The sequence below is a fragment of the Aedes aegypti genome, chromosome 1, assembly GCF_002204515.2.
Source record: "Aedes aegypti strain LVP_AGWG chromosome 1, AaegL5.0 Primary Assembly, whole genome shotgun sequence".
Taxonomy (NCBI): domain Eukaryota; kingdom Metazoa; phylum Arthropoda; class Insecta; order Diptera; family Culicidae; genus Aedes; species Aedes aegypti.
Window position 1 is genome coordinate 275,149,102 of NC_035107.1, and position 25,888 is coordinate 275,174,989.

Below are 25,888 nucleotides of genomic sequence, written 5' to 3' on the forward strand. Positions count from 1 at the left end.
ATAGAGAACAATTTCACGACTTTCGATCACGTCTGGAGAGCTTCCGGCAGCCCAGTACCCAACCAAGCTATTGGACGTTCCGCTTGCAAACGATTTTCGATCGGTTGGATTCATTTCTCGCACGTCTAGAGCAGATCAAGCAAATCTTCTACACTGCTACCGAGTTTCGTAAATTGGAGAAGGTCGAAATCGGAGGTCTTCGCGGTCGAGCTATCAGCCGGAAGATTCAGGACGTCTACGATGACTTCAACAAGCTGTATCTTCGTTGGGGCATGATACAGTACGATCCGCTGGATCCAGACCCAAAAGAGGGCAGCTTCGAACACGATCGGGCCAAGTACCAGACTAAAACTGATGTTCTGGAGCGAAAGTTAGCGGCCCAGTTTGTCCTCGCATTCGATGAATGCTTCAACGTTGATCAGCTGATGAAATTGGTAACAATCGCCGGTACGCTTTTGAACAGACCGCTGATTTTGCCGGACATTCATCGGAAGATCGACAATATCGTGCATTTGTACAACAACGATCTGAACATTGTGAAACGGATTTTCGACGAAGGATGCGAAGCGTACGCGAAGCATGGACTAGAGGGGCTTCCCATCGACACGGCTTTTCCACCGGTGGCAGGAGCTATCCTCTGGGTCCACAAGCTGCGCGATCGCATCACAAAGCCTATCAACGATCTCAGCATGGTGGAGTTTCCGTAAGTAATATACAGTTAAATGATTAGTATCAGCACAAAATTGTGTTTCTCCCTGTTAAGACTATTTCAAGGAGAAGACGCTGACATCGTGATGAAGAACTACAACGAAATGATGAAGCTGCTGGAGCAATTTGAGTCCAAGATGTTCAAAGACTGGAGCTCGGGTGTGTCTAAGAAGATTGAAGTGCACATGAAAAAGGCTTTGCTGATTCGCAAGGCCGATCGACTACTGGAAATGAACTTCAACCACGTGCTGGTGATGATCCTGCTGGAAATTCGCTATATGAAACGGATGGGCCTTCCGAACATCCCTCAGAAGGCGTTGGATTTTTCCGATCTTGAAGAAGATCTCTGGGTAACATATTCGCTATCGTCGGATCGTTAAAGCGCTTCACGTATCAACCTTCATTCTTTTTACAGCAAGCCCGTATGAAACTGATGAGAATCGTCGAATGGTACAACGAGATTCTGGAAAACTGCGTCCTGTGCGAAAAAGAACTCATCCACAAAGAAATTGACGAAGTCGACAAGATAATCGAGCAAGCCTGCGCGGGCGGAATCGATTGGGTCAACTATGAACCCCAATTCATCGAACATTTCTACGAGAAGTTGAAGAACTTGCATTCGCGAGTGCTGAAGGCACAGAACAACATCAAAAAGATTCTCGATAGTATTCGAAGCTGGGGACAGGTACCCCTGTACCAACGCAAGGACGGAAACAAGGAACTTCTGCTGGATATAGATGATCGTCCCGGAAAAGTGCAACGCCGTCTGCAGGACTGTTTCGACACCAAAAAATTGATCGACGTGGCCATGGAACAGAATTTCCGTTACTACTTCGACTTCTACGTTGAATCTGAAGAAAAGATCTCGGAGATTTCAGTCAAAGCTAAAGGCACTGATGAGTCGCTCTCGATCAAAAAGGAACCATCCGAAGAGAAAATCCCCGATGAGGAAGGAGAAGCTTCTCAGACTGATACTCTCGAAGAGGTCTCTTCATTGGAACACTCAGAATTGGAGCGAACCGCTTCTCAGTTGGCTCTGTTTCGACCCTATCAGGAATACGTTGACTCATTGGTATCCAAGGAAATTATGGAATCCATTCATACCAGTGTTAAGTACATCAAGTCAGAGATGGAGAACCGATCGGGTTACGATGCTCCACTGTTTGAAATCAAGTACGAATTGTGTCCTCCGAAGACTCGCTTCGTGCCTACATTGGACGCTTTCGATCCCAATGGATTTTTGGCTTTGGTAGAGGGGCTGATGATAGACATCTATTGTATGAGCACTACTCCGAGAGTTGCTCAACCACCGGAAGCTGAACGAACCGACGAGAATGGCGAAGTCAAATTGTCCACCTATTTAGGTAAGACGAATACAGTAATCTTCACAAACTGAGTCTAAAGATATTTCATTTCAGAACACCTGGAGAACCAAAATGAAATCGAACAGATGAAGGATTCGATTATAAACCGGGTGATCCAAACTATCCGGGAAGCTGAGGAGTACACCCAACGATTCGACGACTACAACTACCTTTGGTTGGACGACAAGGAAAGCGTTCTGGAGCAGTTTTTGAAATACGGCCGACCTCTGACGTCAGACGAAATGGAGATGCTACGATCCGCCGACACTCCGCTTCGCGAAGTTGCACCCACACTGGACCAGTTCAAGATGCAAATCGACAGCTATTACGATCTGTACGACAAGGTATTCGCTACCATGAACATTTCCGTAAGCTTCGATGTCTGGCTGTCGATAGATTTGCGCCACTTCAAAACCGTGCTGCTGATCGAAATCAGCAAATGGTCGAACCTGTACAAACAAAACCTGATCGATAAGGTCGTAGACAGTTTGCAGGAACTGGATGAGTTCGCAAACGAATGCGATGAGATATTTGTTCTCGAAACCACCGAAGAAGATTTCCCCACACTGCTAAAAATCCTTTCTGCATTAAACAAGCTGAAAGAGCGCGAGAACATGTACGACAACATGTTCGAACCGCTCAAGGCGACCGTCGATCTTCTCAAGGGTTACAATGTCGAGTTCAACGAGCTCGTCTACAAACGATTTGCCGAACTGCCGGAGCGATGGTTACACATCAAGAAGACGGCATCGAAAGTGCGCGAAAAGATCGCCCCGGCGCAGACCTACCAGGTTGACCTGATCAAGAAGCGAATCACACTGTTCGACATCCGTTCCAAGTTATACAGGGAGGGCTTCAAGAAGCTGGCCTTCTTCAAGGTTCCCTGCGAGAATGTGTACCAGATGTGCAATCAGGTCAACCTGGAGCTCAACATCATGGAGACGCAGATGAAGAACCTCTGCGACTCGGCGGCACTGTTCGAGCTCAATCCTCCGGATGATAACAAGCTCCGGCAGTGTCGGAAGGAGATTCGAATGGTCAAGCAGATTTGGGATTTTGTCTATGCGGTGGAGTCTTGCGTGGGTGACTGGAAGAAAACGCCGTGGAAGAAGATCGACGTAGAAGCGATGGAAGTCGAGTGCAAGAACTATGGCAAGCAAATACGGCAGCTGGATAAGGAGATGCGCTCGTGGAATCCCTATCTGCACGTGGAGGCAGTGCTGAAGAATTTGCTGACTTCGTTGCGGGCCATTACGGAGCTGCAGAACCCGGCTATCCGGGAGCGCCATTGGATAGAGCTGATGCACGCTACGAAGGTAGGTTGGTGGGAGTGGGAAATTAAATTGGGTTTTCAAACTTCGGTTAAAACAGATCGATCTGCAGTTGAACTGATGAATATGCGGTGATGTAATGTTACTTGTTTCACGGATACGCTTCGTTTTGTTTTTGTATCCAGTTTCCGCATTAAAATGCGTGTTGCTCATGGAGAATTCGTTTGTGCCTTTTTAGCCTAAAAAAAATGACGATAAGCCATCAGTTTGTACGTCTTAGTTACTGCTTTTATGCAAAGACCGAGAGAAATCCTTAATTGCTGTTGGCGAGCAGAGTTTTTACAGAGCACAAGCGGACACATACGTTCTGGTCTCGGAAGCATGAAATTAACGAAATAAACGACGCGATACTTTAATGAAAAAGGACGAACTATATTTAACAAACACGCAAAAAAAAATGTGCGGGTCAAACTAACATTTTAGGGGGTTAACTGGAGCGTTCGCACCGGCAGTTTTCAGCAGACCAGAAATGCGCTTGATTTTACCATTTCTGTAGTCGAAATTAGATTGTTGTAAATTATATCTGTCATATGTACCAGTAATGTGGTGGGATGTACCGTAAAGATAGTAAATTAGTCTGAAATTCCATGGTACAAGTTTCAAAAATGGGCGCATTCAGCTAAAATAGTAATTTTTACCACAGCATTTTCCCGTGTATAACGGTGGTATCGAATTCACTTAGGCTAAAATCACAGACAAACAGACGTCACACTCTCGTCATTGTCCATTGACCACCTTTTTAACGGTCGAATCAAAAATATAGTAGGTGGCCAATCGACCACTCGCAGCCCTCGCATCGTTTTTGTTCGCGTTTGACGTTTACACACTAACGTCATATGTTGGCCTGTCCGCTAAACACACTAATTTTAGCATTGGGCGTACATGTCCTCGTGACTATGATTTTAATCGAAATTTGTTCTAAGTGTTACGTCTGTTTGACGGTGCTGAAAACTTTGTTGTTGTCGTTTTCTTAAAAAAAAACATAAACTTATGCAGTGCTGCCAGAAGGCCCAAATATAAATGAGTAAGGGGTAGTAAGGGGTGAGACATTGACATTGACCTACGTGTGTTTTGATCTTCAGCCCAATCCTAATCAGAAAATGCCACTAGTTTTTCATTCTTCTTTCTTCCGAGCAGCAGCTTCCATTCTCTGGTCACCCTAAGGTATCGAACCACACGCTTCCAGTCTATCTCCGTTGGGGCCCTGAACGTTCTTCGTAGAATCCCAATATTCGTCGCAATACCTGGTCGAGCACATACCCCCAAATATAGAAACGCATCAAATACGCTCCTCTATTTCGTGCCATCCTTAAACGGTTTGTTCTCAACCTCTAGCTTCAGATAGTCCTGATCCATGGACGTTCTTGCCGTTTTTGCTTCCCATAGACCTACTCTGGCAACCAGCTTGTCGAAATAATTAGCTAAGATAACACGACACCTATCTCTCTCCTTTTGAACTTCTCAACCTAAGAAGTGTTTAACGTCGCCTAGATAAACTATTTCGAGGTGCTGACCCAGCAGTTAGCGAACGCGAGTCAGCTCTTCCTCGCTCACAGATCCGACGAGGAAAACATCCACGTAACGATCAGGTACACTTTCTTGCTGTTTCGGGTTGCCATGAATAGACACGGATCCGCAAAACTTGTTTGGAATCCAAGATTTGTTACCGGTTAGCTTCCGGTTCCAAAACCGGGCTGGCTGCTTCAACCAGTAAATGATCACGCCTCAATTATTTTACGGATTCCTGTGAAATCTCAACAGCTGAACGGTTCGGTAAAATAAATTGACGGAGTACGGTAAACTTTTACAGTATTCGGTAAAAATTCACCGGAATCCGTAAAATTCCGACGAAGTTAAGGTGTTTTATTTCACCGAACTATTCAGCTGTTGAGATCACGGTGCAATTCACCGATTTCCGTTAAAATGAGCTTAGTGTGTTTCTACGAAGTCGGCAAACGACCTCCTCCTTGCTGCAAACTTCGTAGTCGGGTGGTTGGCGCATGTAGATCTCTTCATCTCTATCTCCGTAGAGATAATCTCTGTGCACGTCGAAGTGCTTCAACATCATTCCCTTCTTCGCAGCGAGGAACAGCAGAACTCATAGGATGGCATGCTTGGTCACAGAAGCGAACACCTCATCGTAATCTATGCCATAACACTGCGTGAACCACTGGGAAACAATCCACGCCTTGTAGCGGAGAACTTCGTTTAACTCGTTTCGCTTTACTTTGTAGACCCACCGGCTGCCTACAAACCTCTGACCTTTCGGTAAAGGTACCAAGTCCCACGTTCCGTTCTGCTTATCCGACTAGATTTTGCTAACCATCGCTGCTTTCCACAACACTCGATCCGGACTGAAACAGCCTGCTTGTAAGTCACGTTGTTGGTTCTTCAATTTTCTGCATCACGATGCCTACCACATAATCCGACAACCGGCTTGGTAGCACGCCCTAGTCTTCTTTCCTATGTGCTTCATCCACTTCACTGCTTTCTTCTTCGCCTGCAGCCTTCTCCTTCATATCGAGAGGATCGTCTTGTGGATCAGGATCGTTCATGCTGTGGTAATCTTCTTATTCGCTTATTTCACTCACTGTCTTTTCGTTTCCTTCACCTTCTTCGGCAACTTATTCCAAAGCTTCTTCTACACCTTAGCGCTAGCATTCGGCAATCTCGCTGAAAGTGACCCGGCTTTCCACAGTGGAAACATTCCAGTTCAGTACCGTACCACTTTGCTTCCCGTTCTTCGTTGAACTTTTCACGTTTGCATCGCTTCGCCTTTCTTCACTCGAATTTGTCGAGCAACTTCGACTTCACCAATTGCATGGTTAAGTCGGCATCCGGCCGACCCTCCAAGGCTGTCACTAATGAGAATCATGGCAATCCGAAGTGGCTCTTCCAAGTCTAAACCAATCGTCGACTAGGAGGTGATTCTCCACATCACTACCCTGGTACTAGTTCAGCGAACACATTTTCTCCTGCAGATACATTCGGGAAGTCATCGTGTATTTTTCGTGGTACGAGCACGATTTGTCCCAAAAATCTTTAATGGTTGTGACAATTTTCAACAGACTAAACTGGCTATCATCCACACAGAAGCCGATAGTTGTACGGGCTTTCTGTTCGTCTTTCGTTCACTGTGTAGTCACCGGCTTCGGCTCAGCTTCGATAATTACATACCATAGTTCTTTTCGCACCAACAGCATTTCCATATGGAATTTCTAACTTTGCCATTTTGTTTTGTTTAGCCGCGTAAACAAAAGTTTGCCCTGGATTGCGGGATCTTTTTTCTCACTATTTTCACTTTCAGGACTTCGCTCTGGGCCCATAACCTGTTGGCGAGCAGAGTTCTTACAGAGCACAAGCGGACAGAAGGGCCATATATAAATCCATATTTTTAAAACCGCTTAAATGTCAAATCGCCTGATCCCTACCAGAAAGCGAGTCTGCTTACGGCAGCAGACTCGCTTTCTGGTAGGGATCAGGCGATTTGACATTTGGATTGGGTCTTTTCTATTGAACGGACCCAAACCAAACGTCATATCGTATGATCCCTACCAGAAAATAAAGCCTCTCCATCCTCGACTGCGATCCACGCTCTCTGCACCTGGTCAATCCACCTAGCTCACTGCTCCCCACGCCGACCATATTCGAGACGAACACTATCTTTACAAGGCTGTTGTCCAGCATTCCTGCAACATGCCCTACCCAGGTCTGGTAGCCCTTTGGATACTGGGTTCGCCGTAGAGTTGGGTTCATCCTTCGCCGCCACACACCATTTTCCTGCACGCCGACGAAGATCGTCCTAAGCATTCGGCGTTCGAAAACCCCAAGAGCTGGCAGGTCCTTCTCGAGCATAGTGCACGCTTCATGCCCGTAGAGGAGTACCAAATAAGCGTTTTATCCATCGTGCCTTAGGTGCAGACTTGACCGAAGTTTCTTCTGAAGCTCATAGTAGGCACGACTTCCACTGATGATGCGCCTTCGTATTTCACGACTAACGTTGTTGTCGGTCGTCAGCAAGGATCAGAAGTAGATGAACTCGTCTACCACCTCGAAAGAATCCCCGTCTATCGTAACAATGCTTCCAAGGCGGGCCCTGTCGTGCTCAGTTCCGCCTACCAGTAATTTTTTTTTTCGACGCATTCATCATCAGTCCGCCTCTTGTTGCTTTGCGCATCAGACTTTGCGCGAAACAGACAATTTTTTTGAATCTCGTGAAAATCGTACCTCGACCAGGCGTTGCAGAATTCGCTCTCATTTGAGAATGAAGCACGATCAAAGCAAGCAAAGAAAAACATCCCATCTGTTGCGGTCCACGATCGTCATTGTATCGCAAGGTGTAACAAGTCTGATAAATGGAAGCAGCGAGCGAGAGCCCCAACGAGAGAGCGATGATAAAATCCATTTTTCTCGCTTGTTTACCGTTGGGGATAGGTGTTTTTCTTTACTGGCACAATAAACAATCCACGAACTTCCAATAACAACAGTGTCCCCCAGGCTTGGAGCATGTTTAGAGGGGTTTTATCATGCACTACTATCCCCCCAATCTGATCAAACTTGTAGCAGTATACGATAAACAGTCTCTCATAATGTGCCGCATGTTATGATAGTTACAGAGAGCGATACGTGAGAGATTCTCTCAATTTTCTCAGGATTCAATCCCTGACCTCGACTGTTAAGTCCGGCTCTCCGCATGATACCTTCAAGTTCAATATTGAACAGCATAGCATGGCATAGCATAGCATAGACTGACTGTACATGTCAATGGTTGCTACTCCGTGATTGATCGGAACTGGTAAGAATTGCACTACGATCCAAATGAATAAGGGATGGGAGTTTCCGCTTACTCTCGAAGTGCAATGTTAGCAGATCTAATCTGCCCATAACTGCAAAACAGTCACATTCGACATTTTTGACAAAATGGAGTTAATACCATGGAGAGTCATCAAATGATAAATACTTTCGATCAACTTACTGAAAACTGTGAGATTGTTCTAGAAAATTCGAAAAAAATACCAAGTTGTTTTGTCACATTGGTAATTATAACCGCATAACAGTCACACTGAGATTATAAATGAGCCTCGTAATGTGATAGCAATGAAATTTCTATCAGAATTATTTTCTGACAACTCACCTAGTATGCGATATGAGTTGTACATAATATCAGCCTCAAATAAGCATTTTTGAGTTCCTGGTAATTTTTAGAAATTTCAGTTTCCTCCCATACTGCCACAAAATGCACACTTAGATTCCATTTACTCAATGCCTACTTTTGTCGCATGTTACATATATGCAGTTATGCACAGTACCAAAAAATAATGTGATTTACGTCTTTTGGGATGCACATAAAAGAAGCGAGCCGAATGACGTAAATTTGTGTCAAATTTCAAATACGTTAGTGTCTGATTCGGGAAATGTCGACCTCCGTTCCATCGTTTTCGTGTCCTTTAACATGTAAAATTACATTTTTTGTTCAATACATCTTCAAGGACACGTTTTTGTGTCGTTCCATCACTTACATCATGTGTCATTCAGTCATAACCAGAATTACGTCCAGAGTAATTTTCATTATTTTTAAGAGTGTGGGCAGTAATATTATTGATCAATAACGGCGCCGACCAAGTCCTTACAGTCAGTTGGGAAGGGGAAGGAATGTTAGGGTATAATGATTGTTGCTTCTAGAGACCGAGAATACCTCTGCATCTCCACAACCACCACGGGAAGGGTGTTTATTAGTGAGGGAGGAAAAGATCTGGGAGTCACCTCTGGTCGGTGATGCTATCCATGGACAAGGGGGAAATATACGACTTGTATTTAAAGCTAGTTTTGTATTTTTGTCTCGAGAAGTTTTTGGAAAAAATACGTCAACATCTATAATGTCGAACAATTCAAAAGACGTTTTTATTAATGACGAAAACTGAGAATTGCATGTATATATTTTAACTTAAATGAAACAGGAATAATGCCAACACTTGCAGTGACTAACCGTACATAGTTTGTTTGAAAATTACATATGAGTATTACTGTGCATTTTGTCTCGATATGGTAGAAGTTTAAGAAAATACGTCAAATTCACAATGTCGAACAATTCAAGAGATAATTTTTAATAATGTCAAAAAGAGAAAAATATATGTATATTGAAGTTGTATAAGAAAAAAGCATTATGCCGACACTTATAGTGACGAACCATACAAAGTTTGTTTTAATATTACATAAAAGTTACTCTTTCAAGAATAAATGTGTTATCACAAGCATGAAACGAACTCACCAGTTGGTAATCCATCCTCGACTGAACACAAAACTGACACTGACAACAAAACTTCTTGGCGTCCCGAAAACAAACCGTCTTGCTTGTGCCTTCCCAAATACCTAGGGGGATTAGGGGCATAATGAACACACGGGGCGAAATGGACACCCCCTGAATCTCTGATAATATGCACACTTCATCAAAAATTCACACACTGCATGAAATCTGTATTGCATTTGAAATATTTGACGGTATAAAAGTTTAATTTTTGCTTCCATTGTTCTTTGAAATTTGACTTAAAGTTTTTCTTAGTTTCAAATTGGCATATAACAAAGGCCTTGGAAGAATCTGATTTTTAAGCAAAGTATCGAACCCAGAAAGATTATTTTTAGCTATTATGATTGAGGGAGAGCCTCTTTACATATCTGAACGATTGACAGTCATTAAATATATTGGAATCACTAAATGTCATGCAAGTGTTCATTTCGCCCCAATATCTTTTTACCAGCGTTGTTGGGAATATTGGGTCTTTCTATCTCGCTTTTCTGACATATGATTTAATTTTTATTACCATGGATGAATATAGCACGTCGTACTAACATCAAACTTGAAAACTAGCCGAGGATAAACTAAAAAAATTGCTATTTTATGGTCCTAAAAAGAACATTTGCTAAAGGTATTCATTGTGCCCCTAATTCCCCTACCCAGCAAGACGCTCCAAAACAGAAAAAAAAATTCTTCGGCGACGAAATCACGCGCGAAACCGTGAGCAAAACCTATCTGACGACGCAAAATCGAACCGTCCTGCTTGGGCTTCACGAAGCACTACCCAGCATAACGCTCCAAAACAGGAAAAAAATCTTCTGCGACGAAAACACGCGCGAAACCGTGAGCAAAATCTATCGGACGACGCAAAACCGAACTGTCCTGCTTGGGCTTCACCCCTTCAAGTGCAATATTGAACAGCAGGCACGAAAGTCCATCATGTTGTCTAGTCTCCGGCGGAATTTGAACGAACTGGAGTGTTCGCCCGAAATCTTCACGCAGTTTTGCACACCGTCCATCGTTGCTCTAATCAATCTTGTGAGCTTCCCGGGTTGGTAAATGACTGGACAATGCGTACCATTGGTACTTCGCGTACCTGCAGGTATAAAATAGACCCCATTTGTGGTCCTTAGCCTCTTGTCCAGTAACTCCTAACCCTACCTCCCCATGGTGCCGTCTGGGGTACGAGTAATCATAGGGAAGATCGGGTAACCAACCCTGGTGGGACCTTGGTCGTATGCTCACTGGAAAGGGGGGCTCCTCTCTTCTGAGGGTGTAGTTTATCAGAGCGTCTGATCTCCATGTTAGGAGCGGCTGATCATCGTCCTAGTATCAGTGTGGGACTCTAAACATGCTCGATGATCCTCGGGCGAGACAGGGGGTTGATGCAGGCCTTACAAGCCAGCCGTAAAAATCATCAGAACAGGAAGCATACAATGTAAATTCGTACCGGAACAATCGGCATAGACCCAGGCATCGAAAACGGACTAACGATTGGAAACTCGGATCATGGAACTGTAAGTCTCAATTTCGACATCGTAGCGCTGCAGGAGGTTTGCTGTAAAGGGTCGACGGTACATAAGTATAGGGGGGTGGTTATAACATCTACCAGAGCTGCGGCAAAAGACATGAGCTGGGCACAGCTTTTATCGTGATGGGCGAAATGCAGAGGCGCGTGAATGGGTGGTGGCCAATCGACAACAGAATGTGCAAGTTGAGGATCAAAGGCCGTTTCTTCAATATCAGCATAATCAACGTGTACAGCCCTCACCTAGCAAGTGACGATGACGATAAGGACGCATTCTACGCGCAGCTGGAACGTGAATACGACGGCTGCCCAAGCCATGATGTCAAAATCGTTATCGGATATCTCAACGCTCAGGTTGGCCAAGAGGAGGAATTTAGACCGATTATAGGGAAGTACAGCGCTCACCAGCTTACGAACGAAAACGGTCTTAGACTGATTGATTTTGCCGCCTCCAAACACATGGCCATACGTAGTACCTACTTCCAGCACAGCCTCCCGTATCGATACACCTGGAGATCACCCCAACAGACTGAATCGCAAATCGACCATGTTTTGATTGATGGAAGACACTTCTCGGACATTATCGAAGTCAGAACCTATCGCGGCGCAAACATCGATTCGAGCCACTATTATGCGTGGCGCGAAAAATTCTCGCGGCGACTATCTTAAAAAACGTTTGTAGATCGCCGCAGGTGCTCCAAACCGTTTCGGTGTCTTCTGCGCGATCATGCCTTGGACAATCCGGCATAATCGCGCAGAAGACATCGAAACGATTTGAAGTACCTGTGGCGATCTACACGCATTTCAAAATGTTTTCAAGATCACCGTCGCGAAAAATAATCGCGCAATGCACAGTACCTAGTGACGGTTAAAGTGCGCCAACGACTCTCCGTTATGAACAACATTCGGTACCGACGCCCGCCACGGTACAATCTGGTACTCAAGCTACCGGATGTCGCAACTGATTACGCGCAAAGCCTTGAAGCAGCGTTGCCGGAAGAGGGAGAGCTCACCGAAGCCCCTCTTGAGGACTGCTGGAGTAGTCTCAAAGCAACCATTAACAACGCAGCGGAAGGTACCATTGGGTTCGTGGAAGGGAATCGACGGAACAGTTGGTTCGACGAGAAGTGTCAGACGGTTTTGGACGAGAAGAATGCAGCGCGGGCGATGATGCTGCAGCAAAGCACCCGTCAAAACGTGGAACGATACACACAGAAGCGAAGACAGCAAACCCATCTATTTCGGGATAAAAAGCGCCGCCTGGAAGAGTTGGAGTGCGAAGAGATGGAGCAGCTGTATCGTTCTCAAGAAACACGTAAGTTCTACAAGAAAATCAATGCATCCCGCAAAGGCTGGTATCTTGGAGGTATCTTGACGGACGAACGTGAGGTGATTGAAAGGTGAAAGCAGCACTACGATGAACAGCTAAACGGCACAGAGGAGGAAGATCAAGACAGCAGGAGGAATGGCGTCATCAGTACAGCGGATGAGAGAGACGTGCTAACTCCCACAATAGGTGAAGTTAAGGATGCTCTCAAGAACAATAAAGCAGCTGGAAAGGATGGTGTTGGAGCGGAACTTATTAAAATGAGCCCGGACAGGTTGGCCACTTGTCTGCACCGATTGATAGCCAGGATCTGGGATACAGAACAGCTACAGGAGGAGTGGAAGGAGGGAATAATATACCCAATATACAAAAAGGGTGACAAGTTAGAATGTGAGAACTATCGAGCTATCACCATTCTTAACGCAGCCTATACAGTGCTTTCCCAGATCATCTTCTGCCGTCTATCGCCACTGGCTAGCAGATTTGTGGGAAGTTATCAACAAGGTTGGGAAAAAATCTGAAATTCACTCTACAGTAGCCAAACAAAGTCAATCACAGTCAGCGAAGCCAGTGAAACTCACGCCCATCGCTGCTGTAGGCAAAATGCCTTGAAAATTGTAAAACACCCGTTGCTAATGGCAACCCAAAATTACTGTACAAAAATGTTCTATTTCCCGCTGCATTTCCCGCATTTAGAGCCTTCAATGACACTCATGATTTAGAAAATTCGTGCACCCAACAGAGGCTACTTGATGAGATTCACGTTTTTGAACTACTGTACTGGGAGAGCCACGTGATTTTCGCGAAAATTCAAGCCTACTACTATTACCATTCCCAGCACTGGTTATCAAGCCGGTTTTGTGGACGAGCGATCTACGACAGACCAAATCTTTATGTTGCGGCAGATCCTCCAAAAGTGTCGCGAATATCAAGTCCCTACGCACCACCTATTCATCGATTTCAAAGCGGCCTATGATACCATCGACAGCGAAGACTGCAGAGCTATGGAAGATTGTGGACGATAATGGTTTTTCCGGGAAACTAACAACGATGGATAGTGCTGTGTGAAGATATCGGATGCATTATCGGACCCGTTTGAAACACGCCAAGGACTTTGACAAGGCGATGGTCCTTCCTGCCTCCTGTTCAATCTTTAATAAATCCAGTCAGTTTAGGGTTCATTCATTTATTTCATAACGCTGAAATTGGCCATTTCGGGCACCCACCCACCCCCTTGTAACGCTTTTTGTATGAATGTTATTCATTTTTTGTATGGGCAGTAACATCGCTAGGACACCCACCCACCCCTTCTAGCGTTATGAAATTTGTGAATGGGCCCTTATGTGTTCTGCTGACGACGTGGACATTGTCGGAAGAACGTTCCAGGTGGTTTCTGAACAGTATACCAGGCTGAAACGTGAAGCAGATCGGATTGGATCGAAGGTAAATTCGTCGAAGTCTGCTACGTAATATCTGCTGGCTGGAGGAACCGAGCGCGATAGATCTCGCATTGGCAGACGCGTGATGATCGACGGGGATGAGTTCGAGGTGGTGGACAAATTTGTCTACCTCGGATCATTAATAACATCGGATAACAACTGCAGCAGAGATATTCGAAGACGCATCGTTGCCGGAAGTCGTGCTTACTACGGACTCCACAAGACCTTGCAGTAATCTGACCTTTAATCGCCCTTCTTTTTTCCGCGTAAATGGATTGTTTTCATACTGTAATATCTCGAGGGAGATTGGGTTCTAAACGGTAATTAATCACTTATGACCGAAACTGTGATACGGTATACGTAATGATATGAAACGCGCGTCTGTTCGGGTGTGCAGTCAGTAGATAAACTGATTCGTTTATTGAACGATTGCCACTGCTGTTCCAGACAGCCAGTGGTGTAGCTAGGGTGGATGCTACAGTTCTCCCCCTTTTAGTTTTGAAACATATTTACAATAGAATATGCAGCAAAACCTGACTGCCACTCTACTGACTTTCGACAAAACTCGACTGCCGGACACTTCAAACAAAACTACGGCTAAACTTCACTGCCGTCTACATTTAAAACGAACGGTAAAACTGAACTACCGAAAACTTTTGAACTCGGCAAAACATGACTACCGATAAACTAGTCCATTGGAACGCCTTCATGGCATATAAACAAACAAAACTGATCAATAATACACAACTAGTAGTACTCATAATCGACATCCTTCTTCAGACGCTGAAGTCGCTTAGAACGCCTGAAACTCTCCTGTCGATTCTTCGATGGTGACGACTGGCACACAGCTAGATGCGACGGACCAGCCTGCGGCTCGACCTCTTCAGCCGGCAAACTCGACGATCTTCGAAGATCCTCCTCCACGTGTGACGCACTTCGACGGCGCGGAACACCAACCTCCGCCTGAGGACTACGGCTTGAAACACCGTTACGACCGCCCCCGTCACTGTAGATGAAAGAATCCCAAGGAAAACCGTAAAAGTCCTCTTCATCGTCATCGCTAAACCTATCGTCATCGTCATCGTCCTCTCTAGTACGTTTACTGCGTTGGTTCCTCTCGCTCCTCCCCAAGAACAAACCTCGGCGCTTTGGGGTGCCAGCCAGCTTTAGCTGATTTCGGTGAGCAGAATAGACACTCCCTCCAACGGAAACCTGAAAAACATTTGATGAGATACGTCTGAGATATTCGGCTTCTAACCATCGTCTAATATCCGTAGGTCTAAAATTTTTATAGTAAACAATATCTCCAGGACGCAACTTGTCAATCCAGTCATGTTTCTTACGACTAGGACTATTTACAACACGCTTATCCACTTCCTTGGGCTTCGTCGAATGATGTTTAAAACTATTCTTTGGATGGATTAAATCCAACAGCGTTTTAGGCTTAAAACTAAACAATCTCTCGGACGGAAACGAATGTCCATCTTCCAAACAAGTATTTCGATAACCAAACAAAAAGAACAAAATCTGTCTTCAGTACTTAAACCAATCATATCCGGATCCAACAAAAACTTCTTTTAACCTTCCTTCACTACTCTGACCATGCGCTCCGCTTGACCGTTGCTCGATGGGTTGTACGGTGGACTCTTCATCACCTTCACTCCATGTTTCTCGAAGAAAACGATGAACTTTTTCGAGCTAAACGGTGGTCCGCCATCAGTAACAACTGCGTCACGTAACCCAAACCTAGCGAAAACGCTTCAAATAAACTTTGAAATGACTTTCCTGGCATCTGTTCTGCCGTGAATCGCAAGTCAGTCCCATCTGCATTTTCGTCAAAATTGAGTTGAGTTTAGTTTTCAACATCTCTTCCAATGCTCTTTCAGCTACACTAATAAAATAATATATTTTGTTCGGAAAAATTAGGAAAAAACAGCAAGTCGAATTGTCCCATAATGAAAAGTAACCGCATATCAGTCCCACTACAGACTTTCGCATCGTGGAACACAAAAATGTAACTTGTTTTGATCATCTTTATATTTTTCTCGGAAAGATATTGTAGTGGAAAGCAAGTTGTGAAAGTTTAATTAAGATTGGAACATGTTACAATCCTCTGGAATTTTTTGAATATTCGTATGGAAAACGAGTTTGAAAACTTCGCAGCCCATTTTCTCAATGCCTACTTTTTACAGATGGGACTGACTTGCGATTCACGGCAGTGTTCTAAACTTCATATATTAAACTTCAAACCATTTTGAAAAACTGTCCCCAATGACCAAAAAAAACCTTCTTGTCTAAGTAGAAGAAGTCTGCATGAATACGGGTAAACGGTTTTGTTGTAGGAATCCAACTGGTATTTGAAACTGGCTTTGAAACTACATTCATCTGGCAACACACACTACATGATTTGACGAAACTTTCAATGTCACTGTTCATGCCATACCAGTAAACTGCCCTTCTTGCCATTTGCTTAATTTTGGTGATTCCTGAATGATTCCGATGCAACAACTTCATCAACTGCTTTTGCAAACTAGCAGGAATAAACACACGATCCTGGTACAATAAACAACCATCGACCAGGTCGAGATCTTGATGTTGTGCATAAACGTCCAACAAACAACATTCCAAGTTTTTTGGCCATCCATGCCTCATGTATGAAACAACTCTTTGAATAAACTCGTCTTGTTCTGACTCTTTTGCAATTGAAACATGGTCCAAAGGAAACTCATCGTAAACATTCAAACTTTTGATAAACTCTTGTAGCAACGAAACTGGCACTTCAACTGGTAAAGGAAACCTTGAGCAAAAATCTGCATTGCCCATTTTTGATGACGGTCTGTGAACAATGTCGAAATCGTAGATGTTCAGTTCCATTACATATCTCTGCAGACGCGTCACAAACAACGAATTTTTGCCTTCCTTGCCAAATATGCCTATCAACGGCTTATGGTCGGTATACACAGTAAACTTCTGTCCAAACAAAAACTTGTGAAACTTTTTTATTGTGCTCACAACGACCAATGCTTCCAAGTGTAAAATTGGGTAGGATTTTTGAGCATTCGTTAAACTGAAGGAGGTAAAACTTATCGGCCTCTCTTCTCCATTGATTTCGTGTGCAATCACGCCACCTAACCCATAACTACTAGCATCTGTCACAACAATGACAGGCTTTTGTGGATCGAAAAACATCGAGAGCTTTGAAGACAACAACGATTGCTTACTTTGATCAAACACACGACGACACTCATCGGTCCAGACAAACTTAACGTCTTTTTTGAGTAAACGATACAAACAGCTTAAACGTGAGGATAAATTAGGAATAAACTTACCGTAGTAATTTATCAAACCCAAAAATGCCTTAAGATCGATGACGTTGTTCGGAACCTTGGCTCTGCAAATCGTCTCGACCTTCTCTGGACACGGCAACAAACCTTTATCAATCAACACATGACCTAGAAATGGCAAACTTGTCACAAACCACTTGCATTTTTGCAAACTAACTTTAATGTTGGCATTAGAAAGTCGCTCTAAAACCAAATAAAGCTTTCTCAAACAGTCCTCATAATCCTCACCCACTATTAAAACATCGTCTAAGTAGCAATAAACACCATCAATGCCTTTCAAAACTTGATCCATTACTCGCTGGAAAATAGCAGCACTTGAAGAAGCACCTTGTGGCAAACGATTATACGAAAACAAACCTTTGATCGTATTAACTGTCACGCTACTGTGAGAAAAAAACACCCGTAGACTACGGTGACCCCAAAACAGCGGTACACGGACTTTTCAAAAAATCATAACTTCACATATATTTGTCCAAATGCTGAAAGTTTTTCACTAACGAAAACATTGTAGTCAAACGCATATAGAAAAATAACACACATGGTCGTAGCAAGGTAGACGGTCTGTAAGGGGCTGGGCAAAGATGGTCAACCTGAGATAAAACAGCGTTACAATGGTTTAGGGCTCATATCTCAGCCATCACACAAATAAATTTTAGTTTTATTTCACCGTTGGAAACATTCAGGACCAGCACTGCATGGAAAAATAACAAACAGCGTCGTAGCAAGGTAAATGGAGAATGGGGGGCTCCCATTTGGAATGTTTACCAAACCTATAAAAAAATATTTCTGTTCCGTTATGCAATCAATTTTTGATTTTATTTCACGATTCGATACTTCTAATGTTGATTTTCAAAAGAAAAATACTAAACATGGTCGCAGCTAGGAAATATAGAAGTAAGGGGCTTCCATTAAAAAATTGCCATAAAACTTCAAAAAATCATAACTTTATAATGGACTAATCGATTTTTGATTTTCTTTCACCATTTGAATGCTTAAAGTTATGTCTTTAAAAAAAAAATAATATTATACATAGTCGTAGTAAGATATTAGGTTTTTGAGGGGCATTCTTTGTGTTATTTTTTTTGACGTAGTTTTATCTCGATAGGATTGATTATAAAAGTCTTGTTAACAAATTGGTATAGAGGTTCACATTTTTGAAAACACTCTAAACTGATTTTACCCTAAAACTACAAAAAAAACTTATTTTAAATCTGTTTGCCTATGGCTGAAAATTCAAAGCAATGGCATGTATTTTTTTCGATATACAACTGATTGAAGAAGACAAGTTTAGATGTTAAGTGTATAAATAGCAGTTTTTAATAACACTCAAAATTCATTTCACCTGAAAAGCTACGTTAAGTCCTGTTTCATAAACATGTTTAATTGTAAATCGAAATTCGGCAACGGCATTTAGTTTTTTCTTCATGAAATTGATTATAGAAGTCAAGTGAACATGTTTGAGAAGAAAGAGAAATTTTTGATAACACTCAAAATTTATTTTACCTAAGAAGCAATGAAAACCTTTATTTCATGAATCTGTTTGCTAAAAACCCAAATTTCAAAGCCATGGTTGTGTGTTCGGCATAAATTTACTTATAGATATGGAGGGATCATGTTTGAGTAAAAAAATAAACTTTTGATTACACTCAAAATATATGTTATCCCAAAACCACGAAGAAATATTTGTTGTACCTGTGTGTCTGCGGGTGGCTTCCTTAGCCAAGTGGTTAGAGTCCGCGGCTACAAAACAAAGCCATGCTGAAGGCTGCCATACGATATACAGTGTTGGACAAAACATTTGCAACTTTTTCGATATTCCATACAAAATGACCAACTTTGGTAAGCTTTATCTTGGTTATTTCTTCTTTTCTGGCGTTACGTCCCCACTGGGACTGAGCCTGCTTCTCAGCTCAGTGTTCTTATGAGCACTTCCACAGTTATTAACTGAGAGCTTACTATGCCAATGACCATTTTTGCATGCGTATATCGTGTGGCAGGTACGAAGATACTCTATGCCCTGGGAAGTCGAGAAAATTTCCAACCCGAAAAGATCCTCGACCGGTGGGATTCGAACCCACAACCCTCAGCTTGGTCTTGCTGAATAGCTGTGCGTTTACCGCTACGGCTATCTGGGCCCCTATCTTGGTTATTTATGGACCGATTTGAATGTAATTTTGGCCGAACATCAGACATAACTTAAATTTTAACATATAATTTTGAATATTCTTTTTAATCACGAGTTTATAAGTAATAAGTGTTAAACTAAACTGTAATTTATGATGAAAAATTTAAAGCTATTTATCTCAAAATCCGATACACAAAAACAGTCTTGTTCATCTCGTTCAAATCTACAATTTTGCTGAAAACACCATGAAGCTAATCCTTCAATATGTTTAGTTAAATCATTTATAAAAAAATCTTTAAAAAAATTACTTAAGTCAAACCGTTACTGCTTTTGAACTTGTGATTGGAAAAATCACTCAAAAATATCATCAAAAAAATAATAATCAATTAGCATGGAAGAAGAAATTTTACACTTTTTTCTAATTATCGAAGAAGATTATGATTCTGAATTGAGAAATGCTTATGTGGAAGATAAAACCATTCCTCCCCCTTTTGATACTTTATTCCTAGCTACGACCATGACTGATGATAACTTTCAAATCTGATGTGTTCTAGGGTATGACTACTTTTGCAGACATAACTGTTTGAATAACTGTGTATTTTTCCCTTCCCATCAATCAATCGCTTAGAGCCCAAGCAAAAATACTAATTTATTATTTTTTTTTAGACATAAAACATAAATCAAAACTGTTATATATGTAAGATTTTTCTCGTTACACCCCTTAAAAACCTAATTCTAAGCTTTCAAATTGTAAAAGAAAATTGAAGCTCAGTGAGTTCATTATGAAGTTATGATTTTTGAAGTTATGGGGAAATTTTATAATGAGAGTCCCTTAACACTGTTTTCTCTAGCTACGACCATATTCATTTTTTTTTAAGATCTGCACTGATAGTGTCGAATCGTGAAACAAAATTAAAATTTTCTTGAATAACGCACCGATATATTCTTTATAGGTTTGGTAAACATTTAAAAGAGGAACCCCCCATCCACCATTTTCCTTATTACGAACATGTCGGATATTTTCCCCTGAAATACCAGCGTTTTTGATGGTGAAAGAAAAATGAAATTTTATTGTCTGAGAGCTGCAATATAACCTCTGAACCATTGCAACGCGGTTTTTTTTTTGGAAGGCCTGTTTTTATACTCCCCTTAAGAAGCATTGTAATTTGCTACGACTATGTAGGATATTTTTATTAATTACTTATAATGTCAAGGTTTTGAACTATGAAAGAAATTGGAGATTGAATGCCTAGTTTAAGAGTAATGATTGTTCAAAATTTGTTGACCGTTAATTTGTGGCACCGTTTCCTGACAGCTAAACAGTTTCTTAGGTAAAATAAATGTTGAGTGTAGTAAAAAAACTGTATTACTTCTTAAACATGTTTGCTTGACTTCTAAAATCAATTTAATGTTGAGAAAAAACGACATACTGTCACTTTGAATTTTGATTTTAAAATATATATGTTTATGAAATATAGTTTACCTATTTTCTTGGGTAAAATAAGTTTTGCGTGTAATACAAAAATTCTATTTCTGCTCAAACATGTTAACCTAATTTCTATAAGCAAATTAATTCGGAAAAGCTACATGCCATCGAATTGAATTTGCATTTATAGACAAACAAGCGCATAGAATAGGGTTTTTCGTAGTTTCTTAGGTAAGATAAATTTTGAGTGTTATCAGAAAATTTATAATTCTCCTCAAACATGTTTTTTTCCTTCTATAAGCTGTATCATGCCGGAAATAATATTTGTTATTGCTTTGCATTTTGATTTACAGGTAAAAAAGGCTAATGAACTAGGGTTTTAGCAAATTCTTGGATAAAATAAATTTTAAGTGTAATCAAAAACTTCTATTATTATTCAAACATCTTAACTTGACTTCTACAATTGATTTACTGTCAAAAAAAATGCAAGTAATTGTTTCAATTTTAAGATACTGGCAAATAGAACAAAAACATATTTTATGTTCTTTTTAATTAAAATTAATTTTGAGTGTTTTCAAAAATGTACACCTCTATTCTAATTTTTAACTAGATTTCTACAATAAATCTTTGGAAGATAAAGCTACGTCATCCCTTTGATTTTTGATTCATAGATTCATTTTGATTTATAGGCTAACGGAAACACGAAGGAAGTATGCCCCTTAAAAACCTAACATCTTGCTACGGCTATGAATAATATTATTTTTCTCTCAAAGGCACAACTCTAAGCATTCAAATGGTGAAAGAAAATCAAAAATCGGTTAGTGCATGAAAGAGTTATGATTTTTTGAAGTTAAAGGGCTCATATTTAATAAGTGCCCCTTAACACTGTTTTCCCTAGCTACGACCATGTTTAATATTTTTGCTTTGTAGGTCTACATTAGAAGTGTTGAATCGTGAAACAAAATCAAAAATTGATTGCAAAGCGGCGCCGAAATATTTTTTTATAGGTTTGGTAAACATATCAAATGGAAGCCCCCCATTCTCAATTTCCCTTGCTACGACTATGTCTGATATTTTTTCTCGAAAGGCTAGTCTTGGAAGTTCCCAACGGTGAAATAAAATTAAAATTCATTTGTCTGATGGCTGAGATATGAGCTCTTAACCATTGTAACGCTGTTTTTTTAAGAGGACATACTTTCACAGCCCCCTTGAAACTCTTTGGTCCTTGCTACGACTATGTAGAATATTTTTATTTATTAGTTGAAGAGTCAAGCTTTACTACTGTGGAAGAAAATTGAAAATCGAATCATTAGTTTCAGAGTAATGGCTGTTCAAAAATCTGTGTAACGCTATTTTTTAGCACCGTATCCTGACAGTTAATTATCATGATTTTTCTTGACTTTTTAGACAACAACAACTGTGTACACGCTCCGGTCAGATCTAAAGAACAAAACACTTTAGCACCAGCTAGTGAAGCAAACATGTCTTGTGCTAACGGCAACGGATAGGTAGCTTGCAGTCAATCACCATCCTGATTCCGCCGTCTTTCTTCACTACAACGATCACCGGCGATACCCACTCACTCGCATCGATCGGTGTTATGACGCCATCTTTTTCCAAACTTTCCAAATGTTCAACAACTTAGTCCTTTAAACGCAATAGAACGTCATACGCACGCTTAAAAACCGGTTATGCACCTTTCTTCAACACTAGATCTGCCTCAAAACCTTTTATCGGAGTAAACAAAGACTTATCAAAAACTTTGGCAAACTTACTTTGAATATCGTTCACCACACGCTCCGACTCTGAAGTCGGCAACGACAGCTGGTTCAGGTCAGAGAATTTGTTTATACTAGAGAACGCGGAGAGGATTTTGACTTTGTTTATAAACAATATTTGCAGTGACTATCAACAATTGAGGTCATTCAAACAAAACTTTAGTGTGCGTGTCATCCTGTTAGTCGCCATAAGAAACCAAGCTTATCAATGACGTCACTTTTGTGTTGCTTTTCACTATCACATATCCATCGTCTCTTTTGCGTAACATCTCTTTGAATCTCATTGAATTTGCTCAATTGGAACCACGTTTGACGGTTCGATTGGAACCTTTGGTTTCAGAATTCGCGCTTCTCTATAATAAACAAATTCTCTGGTTCAGGTTTGTACCACTGCCAAACGCATTCCTCCATTCAGGGAAAAATATATCCAGCCAATCACGTCCAAGTAACGGTGTAAACGAACTTCCGCAACGCAAAACAACCAATTTAAAGGATTTCCGTCTTCCGTTCGACTCCACATGCACTAGAATCTGTTCTTCGACCACCAAACGACTTCCGTTGAAAAACCTCTAAAATTGTCTTACGTAATTAATGGACAGCCCCTAACTTGAATTTTAACATTTATTTATGAGTAGTTTTTCCAATCACGAGTAATTATAATAGTTTTCTTGACTGACGCAAATCTGCTGAACCCGACTGCATTGTTTGGTTCAACTTCTAAGCCCATTATGCCTCATACAACCGCCCAGTGCTCAAACACCTCTATGCAAGTGAAAACTGCCAGATCCTGCCTATCGGCAGGGTGTCGCCACAGCTTTGCCACAGTTTTAGTTTACCCAAAGTTTCCCGGTCGAAGCAACTATTTAGAATTTAATTTAACTCGACAAATAGAGATCCAAAAGCAATTTACCCGCAACTTGCAAGATCAACACACCCCGAAAGAAACACATCAAATAAAAGTGCACGGAGATTTGGTCCCGCATCCAGCTGCTGAGCTGAGAGCCGTTCCGAGGCACAAAGTTTTTCGAGTGTAAACACGCTTATGCAGTAAGCATTTTTCCACAGAGAAACAGACGTAACACTTAGAACAAAACGCGATCAAAATCATAGTCGAGAAAACATGTACGCCCAATGCTAAAATCGTTGTGTTTGGCCGATCGACCAACAGATGGCGGTAGTGTGCAAACGTCAAACGCGAACAAAAACGATGTGAGCGCTGCGAGTGGTGGATTGACCAACTACAATATATTTGAATCGACCGTTAAAAAGGTGGTCGATGGACAGTGATGAGAGTGTGACGTCTGTTTGTCTGTGATTTTTCTTTCTCTTATTTTCTCTGCCGAAACAATGCTGCCGCCCACCGAACGCCACAATTAAGCTGTTGAAAACTTATGGAAGGGAAATGTTGGTATGTGTCTGTGTGCCTCCTCCGCAACCTTCAACTCATTTCCCGCTTTTAGCACACACCACTGAGTGCACTGACTGCCATAATAGTTACACATAATTTGAAACTGTATTACACCGACCAACTGCCCACGGTCAGACAGCCCACCCGGTCCGGTTTTTGCCCGTTTGGTTTCCGCTTGCATTCCCGTGAACTTCAACTTCCTTCTATAGCCATCCGAACCCAAGTCCAACTTTCTGGTCCTTAGTTTCACATTGTTTTCCCGTTTTATGCACGTGTGTTGGTGTGCTCTGTTTTGTTACCCGTCCAACAAACAGGATGGAATTACAAATTACACAACTTCCCTAACTGATTTATTACTTTCGGACCTCTCTTCTTCGTATATTCTATATGCGTACGCTGCACTTGTAGGTCCGTTTCCGGATGGACGACTCGACGACCCTGGCCGACCTGCTGGAGCTTAACCTGCACAACTACGAGGAAGAGGTGAAGACCATCGTCGACAAATCGGTCAAGGAGATGGGCATGGAGAAAATCCTACGGGATCTGGGGGTGGCCTGGCGCGACCTGGAGTTCGAGTACGACGTGCACGAACGCACGGGTCTAAAACTGCTCAAAGTTTCCGAAGAGGTTATCGAAATGCTCGAAGAGAATCAGGTGCAGCTACAGAACTTGATGTCATCGAAATATATTGCCTTTTTCCTGTCGGAAGTTTCCAAGTGGCAACTGTCCCTGTCCAACGCAGATCAGGTCATCACGGCGTGGTTCGAGGTGCAGAGGAAGTGGATGTATTTGGAGAGCATATTCATAGGCTCAGAGGATATTCGTAGCCAGCTGCCGGAAGACTCCAAGCGATTCGACGGGATTGATAGAGAGTTCAAAAAGCTGTTGGCCGAGGTGACAGCAAGTCCGAACATTGTGAAGGCTACGAACAAGGATGGGTTGTGCGACAAGTTGGAAGGATTGCTAGCTGAGTTGGTGCTCTGCGAAAAGGCATTGAACGATTATCTGGAAACTAAGCGATTGGCGTATCCCAGGTTCTACTTTGTATCGTCCGCTGACTTGCTGGATATTCTGTCCAACGGTAACCAACCGGAACTGGTGGCGAAGCATTTGACAAAACTGTACGATTCTCTCGCCAAGTTGGTGTTTTCTAAATTATCAAAGAAGAGTGCCGTTGGAATGATATCCAAAGAGAACGAGGAGTACGTAGCCTTCAAGGAAAACTGTGACTGCAGTGGAAAGGTCGAGATCTGGCTAAACCGCGTTACGGATTCTATGCGAGTCACACTTCACGATCTGTTTGAGAAATCTGTTAATGCGTACGAAGACAAACCTCGAGATCAGTGGGTCTTCGACTGGCCCGCTCAGCCGGCTCTTTGTGCGACGCAGATCTGGTGGACTACGGAGGTCAACGTGGCATTCGCCAGACTTGAAGAAGGTTACGAAAACGCTCTCAAGGACTATCAGAAGAAACAGATCATCCAACTGAATGCCCTAATTGTACTGCTGTGCGGCGATCTCAGTCAAGGCGATCGCCAAAAGATCATGACTATCTGTACGATCGACGTCCACTCGCGAGACGTTGTGGCCAAAATGATCACGCAGAAGGTCGAAACCGGACAAGCGTTCCAATGGCAAAGTCAGCTTCGACACCGCTGGGATACGAATCTGAGCGATTGCTACGCAAACATATGTGACGCCCAGTTCCGCTATGATTACGAATACCTCGGAAACACGCCTCGCTTGGTCATCACTCCTCTGACCGATCGGTGTTACATCACTTTGACTCAGGTTAGTATCTAGCGATCTAAACAAACT

At 42.2% G+C, this 25,888-nt stretch overlaps 1 protein-coding gene across 5 annotated transcripts in view; it reads left to right on the forward strand.

Moving 5' to 3' along the window:
- LOC5577392 (dynein beta chain, ciliary) overlaps nucleotides 1-25,888 on the forward strand; it is a 90,278-nt gene that overhangs the window by 26,369 nt on the left and 38,021 nt on the right. For 3 of the 5 annotated variants that reach the window (XM_021837862.1, XM_021837864.1, XM_021837866.1), the window contains exons 6-11: nucleotides 5-703; nucleotides 764-1,058; nucleotides 1,124-2,072; nucleotides 2,127-3,388; nucleotides 24,041-24,070; nucleotides 24,479-25,861. In XM_021837862.1, the coding sequence (XP_021693554.1) occupies nucleotides 5-703; nucleotides 764-1,058; nucleotides 1,124-2,072; nucleotides 2,127-3,388; nucleotides 24,041-24,070; nucleotides 24,479-25,861 (4,618 nt within the window). The remainder of the gene's footprint in view (nucleotides 1-4; nucleotides 704-763; nucleotides 1,059-1,123; nucleotides 2,073-2,126; nucleotides 3,389-24,040; nucleotides 24,071-24,478; nucleotides 25,862-25,888) is intronic. The other 2 variants (XM_021837863.1, XM_021837865.1) reach the window with 1 other exon arrangement.